Source organism: Mya arenaria, chromosome 12 (genome assembly GCF_026914265.1).
Source record: "Mya arenaria isolate MELC-2E11 chromosome 12, ASM2691426v1".
In the NCBI taxonomy this organism is placed as follows: Eukaryota; Metazoa; Mollusca; class Bivalvia; order Myida; family Myidae; genus Mya; species Mya arenaria.
Genome location: NC_069133.1, coordinates 11,549,600 through 11,573,566, shown reverse-complemented (window position 1 = coordinate 11,573,566; position 23,967 = coordinate 11,549,600). Strand labels below are relative to the sequence as shown.

Genomic DNA, 23,967 nt, shown 5'->3' with positions numbered 1-23,967 from the left:
ACTCTATATAACAAAAACTTTACCCCTTATATAAGAAATCCTTTACCCTTTACATCTGAGGGCCTTTACTCTTTATACAAGAGACCCTTTTTTCATCTAAGAGACCCTTGACCTTTTATATAACAGACCCTTAAACCTTTGTATAAGAACTCCTAAGCCTAAGACACCTTTTCCCTTTACATCAGACACCATTTACTTTTTCATTTAAGGAACCCTTTACAAAGACATTCTTTACTCTTTAGATAAGAAGTTCTCTATATATAACAGTGTGTGTATACCACGTGATAAATTACATAGCATAATTATATGCTATGTTGGAAGGCAACGTTTTGCTTAAAATGAAGACTTGAATCAAAGATAACTTTGCTTTTACAACACCATTTTAAGGGCAGTCTATGCCTCTTTAAGAGCTCCGCATTTGTTTTATTACCGAAATTTGATAAAGTCATTAGTTTCATCAAACACTTTAACAAACCTGTTTCCAAAAAAATGTTTTGACAATGCTCCATCAGACGGCCGTATTGTGAAAAGGTTTGTCGAAGTGTTTAAAGAAACTAAACTCTCATTCAAACTCTGGTAAAAGACCGAAGGCAGAGCTCCGTAAGTGGCGTAGCCTGCACTATGTTTCATTTAAAATGGTGAAGAAAAAGTGAAGTTATCTTTGTTTAATGTCTTTTTCCAAATCAAAATATTGCCTTCCGAGGTAGCATTTATGACGCAATTTATCACATGGTATACACTCACTGTTTAAGAGACCCTTTATACACTCACCTTTATATATTCTAAACAAATTTTCTTATAGGTCACCTAACATTTTTTTAATTAAAATAGATAAAACAGTTTAAATTCATGTTATAAGGCCAGTAGTAAACTGTATTAGCCCATTCAACACACCATTACCTTTGCTTTAGAAAAACTGCATGTCATTTTTGCTTTATAGCTTGATATGATTTTCTTTACTGACCAATGAGAAAAGTTGTAAAGTGTGAAAGAGACCCTTTACATTGAAAAACACTTTCCATAAGTGGAACTCACATCTTGGCAAAGACCTCTGTACAGGGCGACAAGGCGTTCCACAGGCATGGCGTACAAGCTCAGTTTGAACGAAACATCATCCTATATGATAGACAGGTCAACATTCTTGAAGCAACTGTATTTTTGTTGAAATTGAAGTTCAAAAACCCTTCATTTAATTATCAAAGTCAATATTCAGTATATAATAGTCAACATGTACATGTACCTTACATGACAGTATAAACTTTTGCATATTGCAGATATTGTATGCTTCAGACAAAATTCATTAAAACAGATTCTTTTTACACATGTGTTACAATACAAATGAAATATGCCCATTAATTATTGAAACCCTTTGAAGACAACAAAGCTTTTTTCTTAATATCATATGTTCAAGATAATACCAAGCAATTAGCAGATACACTGGTACACATTATGTTAATTCTACACGTAATCATTGGACCTTGGATTCACAAACATTTTTGCGAAAAACTGTTTTTAAAAAAATGAAAAGGTATTTTGATTTTTTTTATCCTATCATATGTTATTTCATCAGCTCTTCAAAATAAATGCAGTAATGTGCCTAACAATTAGGTCTTTACTTGAAAATTTAAACATTATAAAGCATGGGGTAAACACTTTTGGAGCCATTCTTATTATTTAAACACACATAATAATTATAATAATATCAAAATAAGGTAATCTGACTGATACTACCACATATGGTCTAACCACTACACATTGTTCTTAGTTTTTCATGGAAAACTATTATGTTACAGCAACCTTGACCTTGAGACCCCGACCTTGACTCCAAAGGTAATCTCTAGGTATGGCTCCAAACAGCTTGCAATACACAATGTTTCACAACATATAATCAATCATAAATTAAGTTTTTGTGTGTCAACATTTTATTTACAGTCACATGGACCTCAACCCTTAACCCAACAGAATACCAATGAAAACCTTAAATACATCTTCAAATGAGTTGGCTACATACCAACATACCAAGTTTCATCACTTTATGTCAATCCTAATAAATGTACTTAAGTAACTGAGTGGAAAATAAACAGTTTGACAACCAAATGCCTACCTACCTGCCCAGAATACCGCTTACACAATTACATCCTCATCTTAATAACCTGAATTTTGTTCCCAACCTGGTTTAAAATTGTGGCTTAGCTGGGAACCTAACTTACATTTTGTTTCATATCACAATCATCAGACAGTGCTACTAAATGCACTACTAGTACGGTTGTTTTAAATTTTTAAATCTCAATCTCTGCCTCCTCTCAAAATCAGATTTTCCCGATAAAATATCACAACATACATAATAAAGCAAAGTTTAATCAAACTCCAATAGTATTCGCGGTTGTACAAAGCTAGCTCAACGTACGCACCCCCGGAGGATATACTTACGGCCTGTGACAAGAGCAGGTCTCTATGCAAGGACTTGTGCTGGTTGTTCATAAACTTCAGAAGGTGCTGGAGGAAAATAAAATAAACAAGAGTAAGTTTTACTTATTAAAGAATAATCAAAACATAGTTTTGTTATACTGTAGTAAATTGATCAGTTCAGATTTATCAATACATATTTTTGCTGAAATTTTGATGGCTTTAAATTTGTGCATGTTTTGTCTTTTTAACAAATGGTTATGGTTGTCTTCCTTTTATGCTTATTACAAAATTGGACATGCTCTAGAATCTGTTAAAAGTGCAATCCACAAAAGGTCCGACCCCTTCAATATGATTGGTTGCCCTGTGTATTACCGAGAGAGCCTGTAGCAGTAACTGTGCGTGACCCAACCCGTCCTGATCTTCCTGCTCCAACTTGCGTAGCTCAGCCTCAAAATCCTGAAAAGTGGCGAACAGTAATCATACAAGTGTGATATGAATGGTTACCAAGTGTATAAATGAGAGCCAGGAGGGCATCAGGAATGGGGTAGGTGGGTGGTTGTATGGTGATTTGAGGCTGGGTGTGACGGCAGCAACTGTGGTGGGCATATAGGGGTCGTTAGCCAACAGGTGATTCCCAACAGTTGCGATAATGACAGCCTAGGGAGATTGACTTGGTCGGGGGAGGGGGGCGGGGTTCTGAGGGGGTGTGTTCAGAAGTATTTTTAATGCCCAGTGCATGTACCGCTGACCACAGGGATTTTAACAAATTTATCTGCTCAACTTCAAACTTTGTTGTCTAAACCCCATGGGTGTGCCTGCCACAGGGTTGCCTAATCTCATGGTCAAGGGTATTAATGCGGGGGGTGAGAGTGGTCTAGTGGTATAGGTGTCTGCCTCTCACCCAAGAGGTTGTGGGTTCGGTCCCCACCAGGGGTACTTTCTCATGGACTCTCAAAAAGGACACAGTACTGGTTTCTACCCAGGAAACGGATTCGAGAGTGACCTTATAATCTATCAGCTTTGTAACACTCAAGCTTAAATAAATTAGTATAAACCAAGGGTATCAACGCTGCACTCTCACAGATATACCATTTTTACAACTTTTTTTTTTGTATTGGAAAGAGCAAATTTTTGAATAAACATCTGCAAATCAATGAGACATGAATGCTGACAAAAAATCAGATCATAGATTTTCATATTTCCATTCGAAAATTAACGTTTTATGGCTTAAACCGTTAATAACGGTAAGAAAAATGCATAAAACATCACTTTTTGAACTTAAATATGAAAATCTGCGATCTAATTTTTTGTCAGCAGACTTATATAACTGATTGGCTCGTTCCAAGCCAAAAAATAAAAAAGTTGTAAAAACTTTAAATCTGTGAGAGTGCAGCTTCAAAAGTTGGTAAGGATCTAAAAGGCCTGAAAAAACTACTGCCCTTTTCAGTCCTTACACACAATTCACATAGACATCTCTGTAGTAATATTTATTTCATAACTTACCATTTACTACCAAACAAACCTATCCAGTAGATCACACTTGATGAACTGCTGAAAACAATTCCTGGAACTCAGCTTATTTCATAATTGTTTATGTCATAAAACAAGTAGTTCACAGCGCTAGTTCAAGTTCTTCTTAGTTACAGACTTTTTCCTTAGTTCAATAATTGTTTAAATAATTTTAAACAATATACCAGGTAGTATCAACATGATGGTTACTGAGATTTCAAATAGTTTAATTAGTAAATTCGTGTGTGCGTTTTTCATGCTTTCTTTTTAAAAATGATTCAATTTTTTTGCAAAATACGTTAAAAAATTTTTTTTTTAAAAATTCATTAAATATTGATGCCATTGATTCACTGTTCTGTCCTAGTTGACAACTGAAACATGTGATAATTTATGGATCACGCTCTCGTCGTACCAGGCTGACCCTCAGTGTGGATCTCAAACAATAAGTTTGATAGTATTTGTCACGTTCTTAGGTATGAGGTAACTTTTCACAGTTATATTAATAAAGTACTAACATGCCAAAAGGTTTGCACAGCTCTTGACAAACTGTAAAACAAACAAGCATGGTCAAGAGATGATTCACTCATACCGGGCTAACAAAAACAGTTCACTAGATGAACTGTGGTAAATCCGTGGCACGGGTACAGGATACAGAATGATTCAGACTTCAACTCAGAAAAGAACTTTATTTAAATTAAAAGGATTTATCATTATTCCATTGTTTTACAAAAACAAAAACAATCATTTTTTAATTGTGCAATTTCAAATAGTTATAAAATTCAGCAATTTTCATTATCTCAACTTAAGCCTCGAAGAAAAGTTACAGTGGAATGAAATATTGCGGTTTCGCCACTGAGTCTGAACACGGCCTTGAGATTGTTTCTAGACATCAGATTTTCAGTCTTTTTATAATTAATTTTTGGTTCATAATAACCTTGCACAGGTCAAATTTCATACAAGCCCTGGCAGCCTATTACAGCAAATTAGGTGCATATTCATTAAATGCATAGCACTATTCCAAAAGCTACAAACCTGAACGATGAAAATCCAGAGGCACTCAAGGACGCGCGTGAAATTCTCCTCGTACAACCAGCTCCGCAGTGTGTGTACATAGTTCGCAAGGAACTCTGTGAGTGGGCTCAGCCCAGTCTCTATGGTAACCTCAGAAGACTTAAGGGTGAGCAGTACTGGCAAGGCGTCCATCACAAACAGGTTAAGCTGTAATGTACATCATGGTACAGAACGGTGTTTCATACCTTGGTCTGACCTACTGATTAGCCTATCAACTAGCGCTATGTCTTCCATGAATCTACCAAATAGCATTTTGTCTTCTTTGGACAAACAGACTAGCGCTGTGTCTTCTACAGGCCTACTTAATAGCACTGTGTTTCTACAGACCTCCTAAATAGTGCTGTGTCTTATGAGGACCTACCAAAAAGCACTTTGTCTTATGAGGACCTAAAAATCACGCTTTGTCTTCTGTGGACCTACAGGCTAGCGCTCTGCCTATGCAAAACGCCAATGATGCTTATTGTAAAGCAAAACTATGTTGTCTGTCTCACCTAGTACAATAGTAACTGGACACTTCATAAAGTACATAAACAACCATGTAACATCAAAAACATCATATCTGGAGCAAGTGATCATCTAGGAGATGGTAGCATTACTAACAACCTTGTTATCATTTAAAACAATGCAAGGAAACACCTTGTGCACATCCTACCTTGATAAAAAAAAAATGTTATTTAATTGTAAATCAGCAAACCAGTAAGTCATTCAGCCAAATTAACTCTAAACAAACTGATTCCCCACCCTGTATGCCATAATCCTGCATAGGGCCCTGATGATGGCCATGAGGTGGTCACGGTCCCCGTCTATTGGACTGGTAACCAGAATTCCATGTTCGTCCTCCCCATGACTTAGCAGACTGGGTGCGAGTTGTGACGCAGTCTCCATCACCTCCAGGCGGTCTAGTGATGGGTTGTAACCATACTGGTCTATCACCAGGAAATCTGGAAAATTTGTAGACAATTAAAAAAAAAAAATTCTCTAAAAGCAATTATGAGGTAAATTGGTATTTGGACTAATTGCACTATAGACTGTGTTTCTACTCACAGCAAATTCTATTAAATTGTAATAAAATAACCTCTGGCTGTTGAAACAGTCTGACATATTTTCCAATCTATCATGTCCAAACAAGACTGTTTGCAATATTTTGTTTGGTACATTTTTATTACTTATTCAAGTATCTTTACACACAAAACCTTTTTAAGCAGAACCAACATGCAATTACTAGGCATCTTAAATGCTTATTAGTTAATATTAGATGCCTTAAACAAGAATAACAGCTCGTAAAAAGCAATGGCACATGTCACTAGTTGACAAGACTGGACCAACTAAACTAGAACCTTCACAGCAGTGATAAGGGCACCAAACCATTTTTGAAAGCAGTAAAATCAACATTGAACAATTCATGTGAGGTATTTTGGTTGAAAAAATGAATGAAAATGATTAGCGTCTTGTTTCCATCTTCATAAAATGCTTCAGGGCCTTAAATGACAGTCGATTCTCACGTAAGACTGATTTTTGGTCGTAAACTGAGAATAAAAATGGCTTGTGCTCAAACTTACTAGTTGTGTTTATTTAGTTTTATTCAAATTGCTGACCCCTTCATAACACTTTCCTGTTAATGCCCCTAAATCTCAAGTTTCACGCATTGTGTCGAATTGTTGATGCCTTTAAGATGGTTCTTGTCAAAATAGTTTTGAAAGGCAATGGTACTGAACAATTGTTAACAAGAATGGGCAAAATAAACTTAAGCTATCACAGGAGTGATAAGGGCCCCGAATTATAGCATATTTGAAAGGAGTGCAATTTAAAGGCATTTTTATTAAGTATATAACCAAGAATATATCTGTCAACTGTCACATGTATACTTAATATCTTCAATGGTCTTTAAGTTATAAACAAAACCATAAGAATTGTCATAATTTGTATGTTTAAGTAAACAAATGCCATATATCTGAAAATATTAAGGGATTAATTATATTACTTGTCACAAAGGAGCATAATGCTACTTTGAGGAAGTTTAGAAACTAGCTACTTTGAGGAAGTTTAGAAAATATGAATTTGATATCTTGAATGGCTGATCAGTTATTAACAACAAGAGGCACATCAGTGCCTGTGCTCCACTGGCCAAAAGGTTCAAGCAAAGACCACCTTACTGATTATCAAAATATATTTATACAAGCAGCATTCAACACGCATCCACTTAGTCCTGCATAAGACCATCTTTTTTTCACTTCTGATGTGATGTCGGGTCTTTTGCCACTCGCGACACGTTGTCGCTGTTTAAGATATAAGTTTTTCCTTTAAACTATAAATATCGACCCAAATAATGCTTAAAAGTTAAACAATTAATAAACATTTAATCTGAATAGATTATGAAGCAAATATCTAACCTGAACAAGAACTGACGAGATAGAATCGACTTGGTGTTTCACTTACACTTTTCGGCCATTTAAGTTACTAAAAATAGCTGTTTCATAAACTTTCAGAATGTCACTTAAACGAAAATTAATGTTCAGTCTATATATACTTTCCTATGTATAAATGTAAGGTTTTTAAATTGATCTTTTTGTGAGAACTTTATGCTTATATGTTTACTCATAAATTATTATTGTTTAAAAATTATTTAAAGATGCTATACGTGAAAAATTAAGACATTATTTTTTTTTCTATTAAAGGGAGGTAATTCAGTAGTAAAAGGTAATCAAAGCTATTAAAGCATGGCATTTCTTTTCTAACCATGTTGATATTATTACAGTCTATTCAAGCAAGATGCCTTTTGTTTTTACATAGTACCCATAGGTTCTGAAAAACAAGGAGCACTATTCCCAACAGAAGGATGTCACTCCCTATCACTGCATGAGCATCATAATAAAGAAATGTTTACTCAAACTGCAAGCTGCTCAATTGAAATAGGTATTTACCTCAAGCATACAGTTTTATAATGTGGCAAAATAGTCGGACTACTAGATTGTCATTCGGACTAGTAAAATATGCCATTATGCTAGTCCAACTGGCTAGTAGGTTAAAATGTTTTTCGTGAAGACTGCGGACGAGAAGTCCTTAAAGGTTTTTCTATTTTTAACTCTCGCAGCCATGTTGTGCAGCGGACCGGAACCATTTGGGCAATTTTGGTTAAAGGGCATCCCGATGAACATTTATGTAAAGTTTCATCAAAATCTGATACCGTAAATGACTGGGTATAAGACGATAGGGGGTATTAGACGCAGGGAAAAAATCTGTGAAAAATCGGTTTCTGAGAAGATGTAGTTTAACGTTTTTTTCTATTCTTAGCTCTGGTGCCCATGTTGTGCAGCAGACCAGAACTGTTTGGGCTATTTTAGTTAAGGACTACCCAAGTAACATTTTTGTCAAGTTTCATTGCAATACGATCATCGGTTTCTGAGGAGAAGTCGTTTAAAGGTTTTTCTATTTTTACCTCTGGGGGCCATCTTGTGCAGTGGACCGAAACCATTGAAGCAAATTTGATAAAGGACCATCCAAGGAACATTTCTATTAAGTTTCATCAAAATCTGATCATCGGTTTCTGAGAAGATGTTCTTTAAAGGTTTTTCTATTTTTTTGCCCTGGCAGCCATGTTGTGCAGCGGACCGGAACCATTTGAGCAATTTTGGTTAAGGACCACCCAAGGAACAATTCTGTCAAGTTTCATCAAAATCTGCCTATCCGTTTCAGAGGAGATGTCATTTAAAGATTTTTAGCTGTGGCGGCCATATTGTACAATGGACCAGAACCATTTGAGCAATTTTAATAAAGGACCACCCAAGGAACATTACTGTCAAGTTTCATCAAAATCTGCCGAACCGTTTCAGAGGAGATGTCGTTTAAAGATTTTGCTATTTTTAGCTCTGGCGGCCATATTGTGCAATAGACCGGAACCATTTGAGCAATTTTGGTAAAGGACCACCAAAGGAACATTCCTGTGAAGTTTTGTCAAAATCCGCTTATCAGTTTCAGAGGAGATGTCGTTTAAAGTAAAAGTTTACGCACGCACGCACGCACGCACGCACGCACGCACGCACGCACGCACGACGGACAATCTGTGACGACATAAGCTCCATGGCCTTCGGCCAGTGGAGCTAAAAATAATAAAAATGTGGACAGACAGACAGATGGCCGGACAGCCAGAAGGACAGCTGGAGAGGGTAATTTCTATAGGGCACCTGCAAATTTTTGCAGTGGCCTAATAATTCCAAGCTTTTTGAGGACTTCATCTTACCACTTCTTTGGTTATCAGCACTATTCATAGATGCCTGCAAACTGTCCCTCATTTGACGCGCAGAAAGGTCACTCGAAACTAAGAAGTTGCTTCTAAGGCGATGGTAGAACCAGTTCAGGCAGGTCAGCATGAAAGTAACATTGTTGATTCTCATGCACATCTGAAACCATAATTTTTTAATTTTTTAATTTCACTTTTGTATTTGAACCATAGTTTGGGCCAATTGTTAAGAATTTGTTACAGTTAACATTTTTAATGGCATCGTTGTTGACTGTTAAAGATCGATGAAATACTTTATGACGTGCTGTTATAATTAAGAAAAACAAGCATAGCATAAAGCTGCACTCTCACAGATTGAAACAACATTTCTATTTTTTGTCTAGGAACGAGCCAATTTTTGTGAGAATCCATGGAAACCAGTTATATATGACTGCTGACAAAAAATTAGATCGCAGATTTTTATATTTAAGTCAAAAATGTTTTATGCATTTTTCTTAAACTGATAGTTACGGTTTAAGCCATAAAACATCAACTTTCAAATGAAAATATGAAAATCTACGGTCTGATTTTTTGTTGGAAGGTGGAAAAATGGTATATCTGTGAGAGTGCAGCTTTAATCAGTTGTTTCAGTATTTTGGTAGTATTGCAGATCACATGTTTCCATGATTTTTTTGAGTACTACTGACTTGAAAGTTAACAACCATCCAGTTAACAACATCGTTAACTATTACGATGTTCTGAACAATCGGCCCTTTGTTAACATATATTTTTCGGATAAATTATGTAAAAAAATACCAAGAAACATTACGATATAGATGGTTTTGGTACCTTCCTTTATAAGCCCCATGAATTATGTTTCTCGAAAGAGGATGGTTGATTTATTAGCAGGTTTTGCTGCACAATCAAAATATTAACCAAACTGTGAGACCAGAGCAGCCGTTTCCAAGGAAAACATGTGAATGGTGTTTAACGTTTCCAAGGAAAACATGTGAATGGTGTTCAACGTTTCCAAGGAAAACATGTGAATGGTGTTTAAAACATGTGAATGGTGTTTAACGTTTCCAAGGAAAACATGTGAATGGTGTTCAACGTTTCCAAGGAAAACATGTGAATGGTGTTCAACGTTTCCAAGGAAAACATGTGAATGGTGTTCAACGTCCTGCACTTAAAATAAACAAAAGGTGGAATTCTCCCAAAGTGCAAAGATCAGACACAACATTACTTACGTCAGGGGGTTCTAACAGCTGATAATAATGGTCGAGGTCTGTTTAAGTATGAGGGATTTATGCCCCAAAGCTGAGTAATATGGCTTTCATCCATTTCGCAATTGTTTCCAAAGTCACTTATATTCTTTTCTAGATACGGATCCTTTCTACTGTTTATTTACGCAAAACTATGTCCGAGCAAAAATCATTATTAACAACTGTACAACAGTCTGACATTAAAGCTGCACTCTCACAGATTGACCATTTTAACAAAAAAATTTGTCTTGGAAAGAGCAAATTTTTGCGTAGATATCTGCAAACTAATGACAATAGATCAGATTGCAGATTTTCATATTTCTGTTTGAAAATTAATGTTTTATGGATTAAACCGTTACTAACGGTTTAAGAAAAATGCATAAAACATCAATTTTTTAACTTAAATATAAATATGTGCAATCTGATTTTTGTCAGCAGTCTTATATAACTGGTTTCCTTGGATTTTCGCAAAAAAATGGCTCATTCCAAGAAAAAAAATAAAGAAGTTGTCAAAACGTTTAATCTGTGAAAGGTGCAGCATTAAAAGCTCTTAATTCTGATTTCGGAGAAGCCCTGTTATATATAAACCTTTTTAGAAGCAAGGTTTAATGAGATTTTGAGCCTCAGGCAATCAAATTCACCAAAATATATTTGAAACAACTGCATTCATAACCATATGATCCTCATGAAATATGATCTATACAAGTACATGAATGAATAGCTTTGTCGATTAAAGATGATCTTCAATTTAAAAACAATTTTCTCTCAATATCATTAAAATCATATCGTGACGTTCACTTCATTTCATTACATAGCGTAAAGTCGTGAAGTGTGTATTGGGGATCTGATTTTAAAGAGATTGATATTCGCTTTGTATGTTAATAAACTTCATGGTTTGAGGGCTTGCTTACATACATTTACATGTATGTTTTAGGGAAATCCCATGTAACTGTTACAAGAAATAAAGATGTACTGTATTGTTGAGATCAAACATGTACTGGTAGTAGGTTAGGCCCAATTTTCTTGAAACATGTCAATACCCTCATAACGGTGTTATGCTCAGCTCACTAATTTTTGTTTTCTATAATTTGCATAATATTTACCTCTTTAAGAGTTTTTAGACTTTGAATTGAAATTATCCTTTAAGATAATCAGAAATCAGCATTTTTCAAATATAAAAATCAATTTAAGAATTTATTTTTGCTGAATGAAACTAATATTTACAAAACCTGTTAAGCTTAAGAGGTTTTGAGAAATAAAATAGGTCAAAGTTTACCGATTCTCTCGGATGGTCTTTAAGAAAATCCTGATTGCTGTAATTACCTCTCGTGTGATGGGTTCATGTCTGTCACAGAGGAGGCGTGTGTTTCGGTCAAGGTACTCGAAGCAGTGTCGCGACGTGGCCAGGTCGTGTCGGCAGCCCCAGATCAGCCGGCTGGACTGCTGGGTCTGCAGGTACTGGACCAACTGCGGACAGGAGAAGAAATAATTATTACATAGAATACAATGTCTTATGCCTAAGAGAGCCTTCCAATTTATCAATATAATAGTGGAATAAGCATTTACTGTATGCATTAATAGGATCTGGGTCAGTATTCATGAAATATCTTAAGTCTTTTCCATACTTTAGTCATTTTCTCAATTTATGTACCATATTTTACGGCTCATTTGACATTATAAATTAATAAATTCTGGAATACTTTTTTTTCATTGACATTATTGAAAATACATACTTTTATCTTTAAAACCGATCTAGTTGTTTATTTGACTTTGAAAAAATTTAAGAAATCAATTTAAGATAGGAACTGACTTAAGAGGTTTATGATAACTTACTTCTAAATTGTCCAAAAATAATTGTTAAAAAAACACCAGTTGTTCACCAATGTGTTCTTAAAACATATTACAATTTTCAGATTCACTTATCGTTTCAAATTGTTTTGAGAGAAATGGCATGATTTTGCATGCACAGTTACTTTATTCTGCTTATAAATATAGAAAGTGTGACCATGTCAGTCTCAGGTTGGTTTAGACAGTTAATAGACAGCTATGGAAACTGCAACATTGTTAATGAAAATGTCCTTCAGTAGTCACGAACAAGACTATATCAAACTAGTTTTGGATTTGTTATAGTGAAAATAACATCAAATGCTTTGGTCAATATAGCACCCTCAGAACAACTGTGAACTTTGTGCAAAATACCATATGTTATTGGATAAATGTTGGTATGATTTTTAATGTTTAATTAAGGCTATCTATTTCATGTTATATTTTGGTGAACTTTATGGGAAGCAGTATGTTATTCATATACTGTGAAATAATTAATGTTCGTGGGCATGAAATTTCGTGGTTTGCCGAAAAAAAACAATTTCGTGGGTACTTGAATTCGTGGATTTTCATTTTTGAAAAAAAAAAAAAAATCGAAGATGTGATCGTCCTAGATCGTCTGCATAATATCCACGCGCTGGCCCGTGATTTCCGTCTTCTATGTCACTCGGTTTATGACACTCGCTAATGTGGTACGACATGCCAATTAATGCATATACCCATGTCACTTATCGATTTAATTGGGAATAAAGGTAATAAAAGAAGATGTACCCTGATCATAAATACAGATAGGGGAAGCCATTGAATGCCAATTAAGAATTTTGCAAACTGTGAAAACACCGAAAAGGTGCGTATATTGTCACGTTCGGTGCTTAGTAACCTTCAATATACTAGTAATCGATTAATTATTTTATTAAATAAAAAAATCGAGTATGGACACTCAACACGCACATCTTGTAAACTTGGAGATTTTCATTAACAGCACACGTTTAAACACGTGCTTATAACTGTAATTTGCTGCATAAAACACATTTAATTGATTTGGTTGATTATTTGTTAAAGGCAGTTATAATATATTAACAGAATAATGATCGTAAGTTATACAGTGAGACAAGTTTTAACACTGTATACTGCGACCTCTGTAAAGAATATACTAGAGTATGTACGTAACAAGGCAATTGAAAAAGTGAATAAAGGGTTTATATTTCGTGGGATCTTGAATTCGTGGATCACCCAACCCACGAAAACCACGAACATTAATGCCCCACGAACATTAATGATTTCACAGTAATGCTGAAAAAACAAACCTATAAAGTTTCATAAGCAAAAGTTTTTCCCTCCCATATACATGTTTTTCCCTCTCACACCCAGCATGTTTCCCCCCCATACCCATCATGATTCCCCCCTCGCACACCCAGCATGTTTTCCCCTCCCACCTAGAATGTTTTCTTCCATACCCAGCATGTTTCCCCTCCCATAACTAGCATGTTTCCCCCCACAACCAGCATGTTTCCCCCCTCCTTGTACACAACATGTTTTCCCCTCCTATACCCAACATGTTTTCCTCTCCCATAAACATGTTTAACCTCTTATAAACAGCATGTTTTCCCCTTTCCATAATACACAGCATGTGTTCACCTCCCTATACCCAGCGTGTTTTCCCTCCAGTTCCCAGCATGTTTCCCCCATTTACATAATGTTTTCCCCTCACTTTCAAAGCATGTTTTCACTTCCCCTACCTAGCATGTGTTCCCTTCCCATACACAGCATGTTTTACCCTCCCATACACAGCATGTGTTCCCTTCCCATCCACAGCATGTGTTCCCCTCCCATATACAGCATGTTTTCCCCTCCCACACACAGCATGTGTTCACTTCCCATACACAGCATGCTTTCCCCTCCCATACACAGCATGTTTTCACTTCCCATATACAGCATGTTTTCCCCTCCCATACACAGCATGTGTTCACTTCCCATACACAGCATGCTTTCCCCTCCCATACACAGCATGCTTTCCCTTCCCATACACAGCATGTTTTCCCTTCCCATACACAGCATGTGTTCCCCTCCCATATACAGCATGTTTTCCCCTCCCATACACAGCATGTGTTCACTTCCCATACACAGCATGCTTTCCCCTCCCATACACAGCATGTTTTCCCTTCCCATACACAGCATGTTTTCCCCTCCCACACACAGCATGCTTTCCCCTCCCATACACAGCATGTTTTCCCTTCCCATACACAGCATGCTTTCCCCTCCCATACACAGCATGTTTTCCCTTCCCATACACAGCATGTGTTCCCTTCCCATACACAGCATGTGTTCCCTTCCCATACACAGCATGTGTTCCCCTCCCATACACAGCATGTGTTCATTTCCCATACACAGCATGCTTTCCCCTCCCATACACAGCATGCTTTCCCCTCCCATACACAGCATGCTTTCCCCTCCCATACACAGCATGTTTTCCCTTCCCATACACAGCATGTGTTCCCTTCCCATACACAGCATGTGTTCCCTTCCCATACACAGCATGTGTTCCCCTCCCATACACAGCATGTTTTCCCCTCCCATACACAGCATGTGTTCACTTCCCATACACAGCATGCTTTCCCCTCCCATACACAGCATGTTTTCCCTTCACATACACAGCATGTTTTCCCCTCCCACACACAGCATGTGTTCACTTCCCATACACAGCATGCTTTCCCCTCCCATACACAGCATGTTTTCCCTTCCCATACACAGCATGCTTTCCCCTCCCATACACAGCATGTGTTCCCCTCCCATACACAGCTTGTGTTCCCTTCCCATACACAGCATGTGTTCATTTCCCATACACAGCATGCTTTCCCCTCCCATACACAGCATGCTTTCCCCTCCCATACACAGCATGTTTTCACTTCCCATATACAGCATGTTTTCCCCTCCCATACACAGCATGTGTTCACTTCCCATACACAGCATGCTTTCCCCTCCCATACACAGCATGCTTTCCCTTCCCATACACAGCATGTTTTCCCTTCCCATACACAGCATGTGTTCCCCTCCCATATACAGCATGTTTTCCCCTCCCATACACAGCATGTGTTCACTTCCCATACACAGCATGCTTTCCCCTCCCATACACAGCATGTTTTCCCTTCCCATACACAGCATGTTTTCCCCTCCCATACACAGCATGTGTTCACTTCCCATACACAGCATGCTTTCCCCTCCCATACACAGCATGTTTTCCCTTCCCATACACAGCATGCTTTCCCCTCCCATGCACAGCATGTTTTCCCTTCCCATACACAGCATGTGTTCCCTTCCCATACACAGCATGTGTTCCCTTCCCATACACAGCATGTGTTCCCCTCCCATACACAGCATGTGTTCATTTCCCATACACAGCATGCTTTCCCCTCCCATACACAGCATGCTTTCCCCTCCCATACACAGCATGTTTTCCCTTCCCATACACAGCATGTGTTCCCTTCCCATACACAGCATGTGTTCCCTTCCCATACACAGCATGTGTTCCCCTCCCATACACATCATGTTTTCCCCTCCCATACACAGCATGTGTTCACTTCCCATACACAGCATGCTTTCCCCTCCCATACACAGCATGTTTTCCCTTCCCATACACAGCATGTTTTCCCCTCCCACACACAGCATGTGTTCACTTCCCATACACAGCATGCTTTCCCCGCCCATACACAGCATGTTTTCCCTTCCCATACACAGCATGCTTTCCCCTCCCATACACAGCATGTGTTCCCCTCCCATACACAGCTTGTGTTCCCTTCCCATACACAGCATGTGTTCCCCTCACACACACAGCATGTGTTCCCCTCCCACACACAGCATGAGTTCCCTTCCCATACACAGCATGTGTTCCCTTCCCATACACAGCATGTGTTCCCTTCCAATACCCAGCATGTGTTCCCCTCCCACACACATCATGTTTTCCCCTCCCATACACAGCATGTGTTCCCCTCCCATACACAGCATGTGTTCCCCTCCCATACACAGCATGTGTTCCCTTCCCATACACAGCATGTTTTCACTTCCACTACCTAGCATGTTTTCCCCTCCCATACACAGCATGTGTTCCCTTCCCATACACAGCATGTGTTCGCCTCCCATACACAGCATGCTTTCCCCTCCCATACACAGCATGTTTTCCCTTCCCATACACAGCATGTTTTCCCCTCCCACACACAGCATGTGTTCCCCTCCCACACACAGCATGTGTTCCCTTCCCATACACAGCATGTGTTCCCCTCCCATACACAGCATGTTTTCCCCTCCCATACACAGCTTGTTTTCCACTTCCATACACAGCATGTGTTCCCCTCCCACACCCAGCATGTTTTCTGCCTCTTTCCATACCAAGCATGTGTTCCCCTCTCATACCCAGCATGTTTTCTGCCCGCAATACTTAACATGTTTGCCCCTCCCATACCCAGCATCTTTTCCCCTCCGACATCCAGCATGTTTTCTGCCCCTTCCTAAACCAAACATGTGCTCCCCTCTCATACCCAGCATATTTTCTGCCCCTCACACGTTTGCCCCTCCAATGACCAGCATGTTTTCCACCTTTCCATACCAAGCATGTTTTCCCCTCCCATACACAGTATGTTTTTCCCTTCCCATATACAACATGTTTCCCCTCCCATAAACAGCATGTTTTCCTCCCTATACACAACATTGTGTTTTCCTCCCTATACACAACATGTTTTCCCCTCACATACATGGCATGTTTCCCCTATACACAGCATGTGTTCTTCTCCCTGTACACAGCATGTTTCCCCTCCCATAAACAGCATGTTTCCCCTCCCATACCAAACTTGTTTTTCCTCCAGTAACCAGCATGTTGTCCACATACACAGCATGCTTTCCCCTCACTTTCAAAGCATGTTTTCCCTTCCAATACCCAGCATGTGTTCCCCTCCCACACACAGCATGTGTTCCCCTCCCACACACAGCATGTGTTCCCCTCCCACACACAGCATGTGTTCCCCTCCCACACACAGCATGTGTTCCCCTCCCACACACAGCATGTGTTCCCCTCCCACACACAGCATGTGTTCCCCCTCCCACACACAGCATGTGTTCCCTTCCCATACACAGCATGTGTTCCCCTCCCATACACAGCATGTGTTCCCCTCCCATATACAGCATGTTTTCCCCTCCCACACACAGGTGAAAGACTTCACAAAAATCCATACTTAGCATGTTTTCCCATCCCCGGGGCGTTCGGCCAAGAACTTACTGATGATCCGGCAAGTCTCCTGGCCATGGAATGCGTAGAGCCACACAGGTCCATACATAACATGTTGTCTGCAAACTGGCACACTGTCCCTCGAACACACTGAAACACAGTAAAACATCCCTAAAATTACAACAGATGTGTATTGCATCTTCATTTTCCACAAAAATTTGCTTGTCATAATTATAGATAACTGTAAGAGTAGCAATGAAACCCACAATAATTTTGTCATACCAAATATGCATTTTTCCGTTGTGGACATGAACAGTGTTGTGGAAGAGGTCAAATGAAATTTTAGATGCTTTTTCACAACAAGAACAGACAGATAGGGCAAAAATTGAATGGTTATATCAAAAGGTCTGTATAATTATATGGAAGAGCAACTCTTGAAAAAACACAGGAGCAATTTGAGAGTATCATGCAAATTTCATACTATCTTCCCAAATATTAGTTGATTTGGTACAAATTTCAAAAAATTATCTCACAACAATCATGACATAAAATGGGGTTGGCATAATTTCATCGTAAGCCTGCATATTCCTGTCAATGTTCCATTGTGACCTATTAGGCTCAATAAAATTAATGTACTTTTGCAAACTTTGTTATTTTGCTTACTTATTGCGTCATTTTGAATATATCTTTAAATTAAAACCAAATAGAAGAAAAAACATTTCACTTACTTTGAGAAAGTTTTCATACAATTTCTGCCTTTGTTTTCCAAATATATCGAGCATTGGTTGGTCAGATAGACTGGTATTTCCTGATTGGTCCGACTCATACTGGGCTTGGCTAGGCATTAGGGTCTGACACATCACGCGCCCAAACCCCACAACTCTTTGCAAAATTGTCACCACGTCGATAGCACCACTGGATATTGGCAGGGTAGCCATAGTTGCCTCTTGGCTTTCTTGCAGCGGATTTGGAAATGAAATGTTTGATGTAAGGGAATTGGTAAAGGAATCATATCCTCCATATTCTTGCTTTTGATTTTCATCAGAATTTTCAGAATGGCGTTCATGGTATCTACTTCTATGTAATGTTTCTTGTCTTGGGATTCCAACATTTTCATTTTGATTCTCTACTTTTGGGCTCTGCTTTAGAACAGAAAATGCTGACTTTCCTTGACCAGCTGATATATCAACCCTTTCCGACACAACTCCTCCTTTTTGTGGAGAAGGTCTGAGTAATGAGCCGTTGCCTGCAAAATCAGACACAGCTACTACCGGATGACTTTCTGTTGCCACAGCAGATGATGATTCTGACAACACTTCCTCTACTGGAGGAAAGCTGAAGTCTCCAATGGGTGAATCAGACTTATCAGTTATTGTATCACTGTCATCATGATCGAAAGTGACAGCGTCCAGTGAAGATCTACTTCTATTGAAGTTGGAGGCTTCTCTTTTTTCACTTTCTGACACAGGCATTGGCATTAACTCATGGAACTTATCTCGATCACTTAGATTTGGTAAGGAGCTACTATGCCTAAGCTGGGCAAATGACAGTAGATTCTTCTCATCATAGTGCCCGAATGACCTAGCAACATTGCCTAGGTATGACCCGTTAAGCATGGAACTATTGGACATATTGACGGGGTCTGAGCTTGGGCGTCGGGAGCTTGTGTTCATGAATGGAGACATAGAATCATCTGAAGGGGTTATAATGGGGAAATCAGGGGCCTGGGAGGGATCCGGCCCAGGGGAGGAAGGGCCACTGAACCCTGTGGAGTCTTGTTGGTGACTGCGGCTCCCAGGCAACCATTGCTGAAATAGAACAAACGTTGTTCTCAACAAGCATTAAAATAATTGATTTATTAAACTTCTTCCATAAACTTCAAAAACATTGAAAACTCTCCACAAAGCCTTTACTTGAGTCACTTCGTAAAAATAACTTTTAAAAAGGCCCATGAAAATCAAGAGCTCAGTGGACTTTTTTCTCAGTTAAACATGGGACATAACTCCACAATTATTAAAGCCAGGGTTACGAGCCTCCAGGTTTCTGCTATAAACATTCTGTGTGATTTTTGTCTGGCAACATGTGCATCAAGTTTCATTTGAAAATCAAAAATTTAATAATCATAGCAAAGGAAAAAGCTTTGGGATGACCACGAAGCTAATGATGATGACAATGAGACCAAGGCTATAACAATATAGGAATTATGACTGCTCATGTTAACTCTGCAAATCGGATGTGTTGCCTGTCGGGAGCACCCATAATTTCTCTAGTAAAGTTCACCATGACATTTGCCTTTAACCTTTTGACCCCCAAATCACTGACTTTCAGAGTAATGTCGACGAAAACAGAGATGAAGCTTCCGCATAAAATAATCCCCATGCTTCGCAGGCAATTTAAAACAGAACTATACTTTGAATTGACTGATTTTGAAATGTATGGATTATATTCTGAAAAGAAAAAGTATCACAAAATAGCTACAGGGTACATTGTATCTTATGATTCCATACTATTTTAGAATGGATAAAATGAGCCTGCAGTACAGTTTTTCCAATAATTCCTTACTGGGGTTGACTTGGCAGATGATGGGTTGGTGAATGCACTGTTGAAGGACGGGGTAAGCGACTTGGAGATGGTTCCCTGTCTCTGGGCCTGCTGACTTGGGGAATGCAGGGAACCGGTCCATGGGAAATCACACTTTTTGTACTGTAACAAATAATGTCACTGATGTGAACATGCAACACTCCTGCTAAATTTGTTTAAAGCAATGTTTAATTCAGAAACCATGAATTATACATAAACTAAAGCTGAACAAATAATTTATATGTATCATTTTATGACATCAAGAAATCAGGATGAAAGGACCATTGTATAGTTAATAGAAATAAAAAAGCAGCAGCCAAATGTATAAAACTAGAAAACTCTTTGGTTTGGTCAAAGTTAGCCATAAAACTTATTGATTGGTCAAATATTTATCAAGTAAGTTTTATCGACCAATCAAATCATTTAAATGTGCAAACTATCCAAAAATAACCTGGGAATAACATATCAAGGTTGTATACCATTGGCTGCTGAGGTTTATTATATAATGTCTCATAACAAAACTGACATTTGCACAAATCTAATGTGTTTAAAAATGTTAAAAGTCACAAAATGATGAACAGAGACAATGCACAACTACTAGAGAAGACACCTTATAGCTGCTATCTCACAGATTTACAGTTTTGACATTTTGTTTCAGCTTTTATTTCAGTATCAACTAATTTTGGTATCAATGTCTTCAATTCATTCATATAAGATAACTCACAATAGAACAGATCTCAATTGTTTAGAATAATATACAAAAATTCATTTTTCTTACTCCCAAATAAGTCTTACCACAATTTATTCAATTGATTAAATATACCAAAAAGAATGAATAAATGTCAAAAACAATGCCTCTTATGAAGGATACGGACTTTAATTTTGAAGAAAGGTGTTCAAAACACAGTATTACTACCTTATGAGACGATAGTCAATTACAGTAAATCTTTTAGCATTCACCAATCATTTAAAAAATTTGCATTTTCAGCCTTTAAATACACGGTTACAATCTTGTTATCAGTAATTTATATTTTCCATAAATGCATTATTTAGTAGGTAGTTAAAGGCTTATCACTCAAAATTTATGTTTGGTTTACATGTGTATGTATTGATTTTGAATAAGAGTGTCACTTTAAGGCGTTAGTAACGCTTTTAGCCATAAAACATATAAAATGTCAATGTCCAAACGTAAATATGAAAAACTGCTATCTGATCTTTGTTAGCAGTCTTGTATCACTGGTTTCCAGACATTAATGCAAAAATTGGCTCATTCCAACACAAAAAGTTGTCGAAACAATCAATCTGTAAGAGTGCAGCTTTAAAGTGCTGCTTAAGAGGTGATAACCTTAAATTCAAACATTTGAATTTGCAATATAATTTAACAAGTATATAAAAAACACTACCCTATCAATTGACACAGCGTTCATGACGAATACTTGAGTGTTTTGCTGAAGGACAAAACTCCATTGCTCCGCCTCGCTCATGAACAGTTGACGCCATGACTGCATCCTGAAATAAACAGAGTTCCTTTTCTCATTTCCATTGTTTTATTACTGTATTTTTCATATTGATTTATCATAAATAAATTTTTTTATCAGCCTACAAAAACGCTTAATATCTGAAGCAGTCAATCTTGACTCACTAAAAACTTTTGACATTTTGAAATGTATTGTCAAAAGAATTGAAAGCATTTTTGAAAGATATCTTCAAGCGAACTGAAACATAAACATAAATATAACAGATTGAATCTCTTATTATAAGTTTGAACAAAAGAGCACTAGATATCTTTTATTAATGGAAGCCAAAATATTACTAAAAATATGTACATGACACAGTGTCTATTTATAGAAATCTATTTTTTCCTGTGGATTTCCAGAATTTTAAAAAATGTAACAGCCATATCTTTGTAATTATTTCTTTTCTTTCTGAAAGAATGTTTAATTGTTAACTCGACTACTATATTATATCCATCAATACACTATCTGACCAACAGGTATATAATATTAAAGCATTGTAAAGAAAGACAAAAAAGCATTTGAATAACAATAACCTGGTAAAACATTATACTACATATAAACTACTTCACTGTTTATATTCAAACTGCAAAACTCATAACAGAACAAAACTTAAGATTCATCTAAATATAAAACTGAACCGAGCACACTAAAATGTGGACCGGAGATTCACTGGTTTCCAATATCTATACCTCAGTGGTCACCACTAGTCCACTTTTGCTCCAATATCCGTACCTCAGTGGTCACCACTAGTCCACTTTTGCTCCAATATCTGTAACTCAGTGGTCACCACTAGTCCACTTTTGCTCCAATATCTGTAACTCAGTGGTCACCACTAGCCCACTTTTGCTCCAATATCTGTAACTCAGTGGTCACCACTAGTCCACTTTTGCTCCAATATCTGTACCTCAGCGGTCACCAATAGTCCACTTTTGCTCCAATATCTGTACCTCAGCGGTCACCAATAGTCCACTTTTGCTCCAATATCTGTACCTCAGTGGTGACCACATGAACACTTTTGCTCAAATATCTTTACAAAATGGCAACCACTAGTCCACTTTTGCTCCAAAATCTGTACTTTATTAGTCACCATAAGTCCACTTTTGCTCTAATATATATACCTCAGTGGTCACATCTTGTCCACTTTGTTACAGTATCTGTACCTCAGTGGTCATCACTAGTCCACTTTTGCTCCAAAATCTGTACTTTATTAGTCACCATAAGTCCACTTTTGCTCTAATATATATACCTCAGTGGTCACATCTTGTCCACTTTGTTACAGTATCTGTACCTCAGTGGTCATCACTAGTCCACTTTTGCTCCAATATCTGTACCTCAGTGGTCATCACAAGTCCACTTTTGCTCCAATATCTGAACCTCAGTGGTAACCACTAGTCCACTTTTGCTCCAATATCTGTAACTCAGTGGTCACCACTAGTCCACTTTTGCTCCAATATCCGTACCTCATTGGTCACGACTAGTCCACTTTGCTCCAATATCTGTACCTCAGTGGTCAACACTAGTCCACTTTTGCTCAAATATCTGTACCTCAGTGGTCACCACTAGTCCACATTTGCTCTAACATCTGTGCCTCAGTGATCTCCAATAGTTCCATCTTGCTCAAATATCTGTACCTCAGTGATCTCCAATAGTTCCATCTTGCTCAAATATCTGTACCTCAGTGGTCACCACTAGTCCACATTTGCTCTAACATCTGTGCCTCAGTGATCTCCAATACTTCCATCTTGCTCAAATAGCTGTACCTCAGTGGTCACCACTAGTCCACTTTTGCTCCAATATCTGTACCTCAGCGGTCACCAATAGTCCACTTTTGCTCCAATATCTGTACCTCAGCGGTCACCAATAGTCCACTTTTGCTCTAATATATATACCTCAGTGGTCACATCTAGTCAACCTTTACTCCAATATCTGTACCTCAGTGGTCACCACTAGGTCACTTTTGCTCCAATATCTGTACCTCAGTGGTCACCACTAGTCCACTTTGCTCCAATATCTGTACCTCAGTGGTCAACACTAGTCCACTTTTGCTCAAATATCTGTACCTCAGTGGTCACCACTAGTCCACATTTGCTCTAACATCTGTGCCTCAGTGATCTCCAATAGTTCCATATTGCTCAAATATCTGTACCTCAGTGATCTCCAATAGTTCCATCTTGCTCGAATATCAGTACCTCAGTGGTCACCACTAGTCCACATTTGCTCTAACATCTGTGCCTCAGTGATCTCCAATAGTTCCATCTTGCTCAAATATCTGTACCTCAGTGGTCACCACTAGTCCACATTTGCTCTAACATCTGTGCCTCAGTGATCTCCAATAGTTCCATCTTGCTCAAATATCTGTACCCC

At 38.1% G+C, this 23,967-nt stretch overlaps 1 protein-coding gene across 1 annotated transcript in view; it reads right to left on the bottom strand.

The window, feature by feature from the left end:
* Window positions 1–23,967, bottom strand: part of LOC128211631 (uncharacterized) — a gene marked incomplete at its 5' end in the record, with an annotated part of 60,107 nt that overhangs the window by 13,560 nt on the left and 22,580 nt on the right. The window contains 11 exon segments of the mRNA XM_052916618.1: window positions 1,036–1,116; window positions 2,431–2,496; window positions 2,782–2,865; window positions 4,951–5,136; window positions 5,731–5,930; window positions 9,227–9,386; window positions 11,791–11,934; window positions 17,558–17,656; window positions 18,235–19,314; window positions 20,069–20,209; window positions 21,490–21,595. Coding sequence (XP_052772578.1) covers window positions 1,036–1,116; window positions 2,431–2,496; window positions 2,782–2,865; window positions 4,951–5,136; window positions 5,731–5,930; window positions 9,227–9,386; window positions 11,791–11,934; window positions 17,558–17,656; window positions 18,235–19,314; window positions 20,069–20,209; window positions 21,490–21,595 — 2,347 coding nt within the window.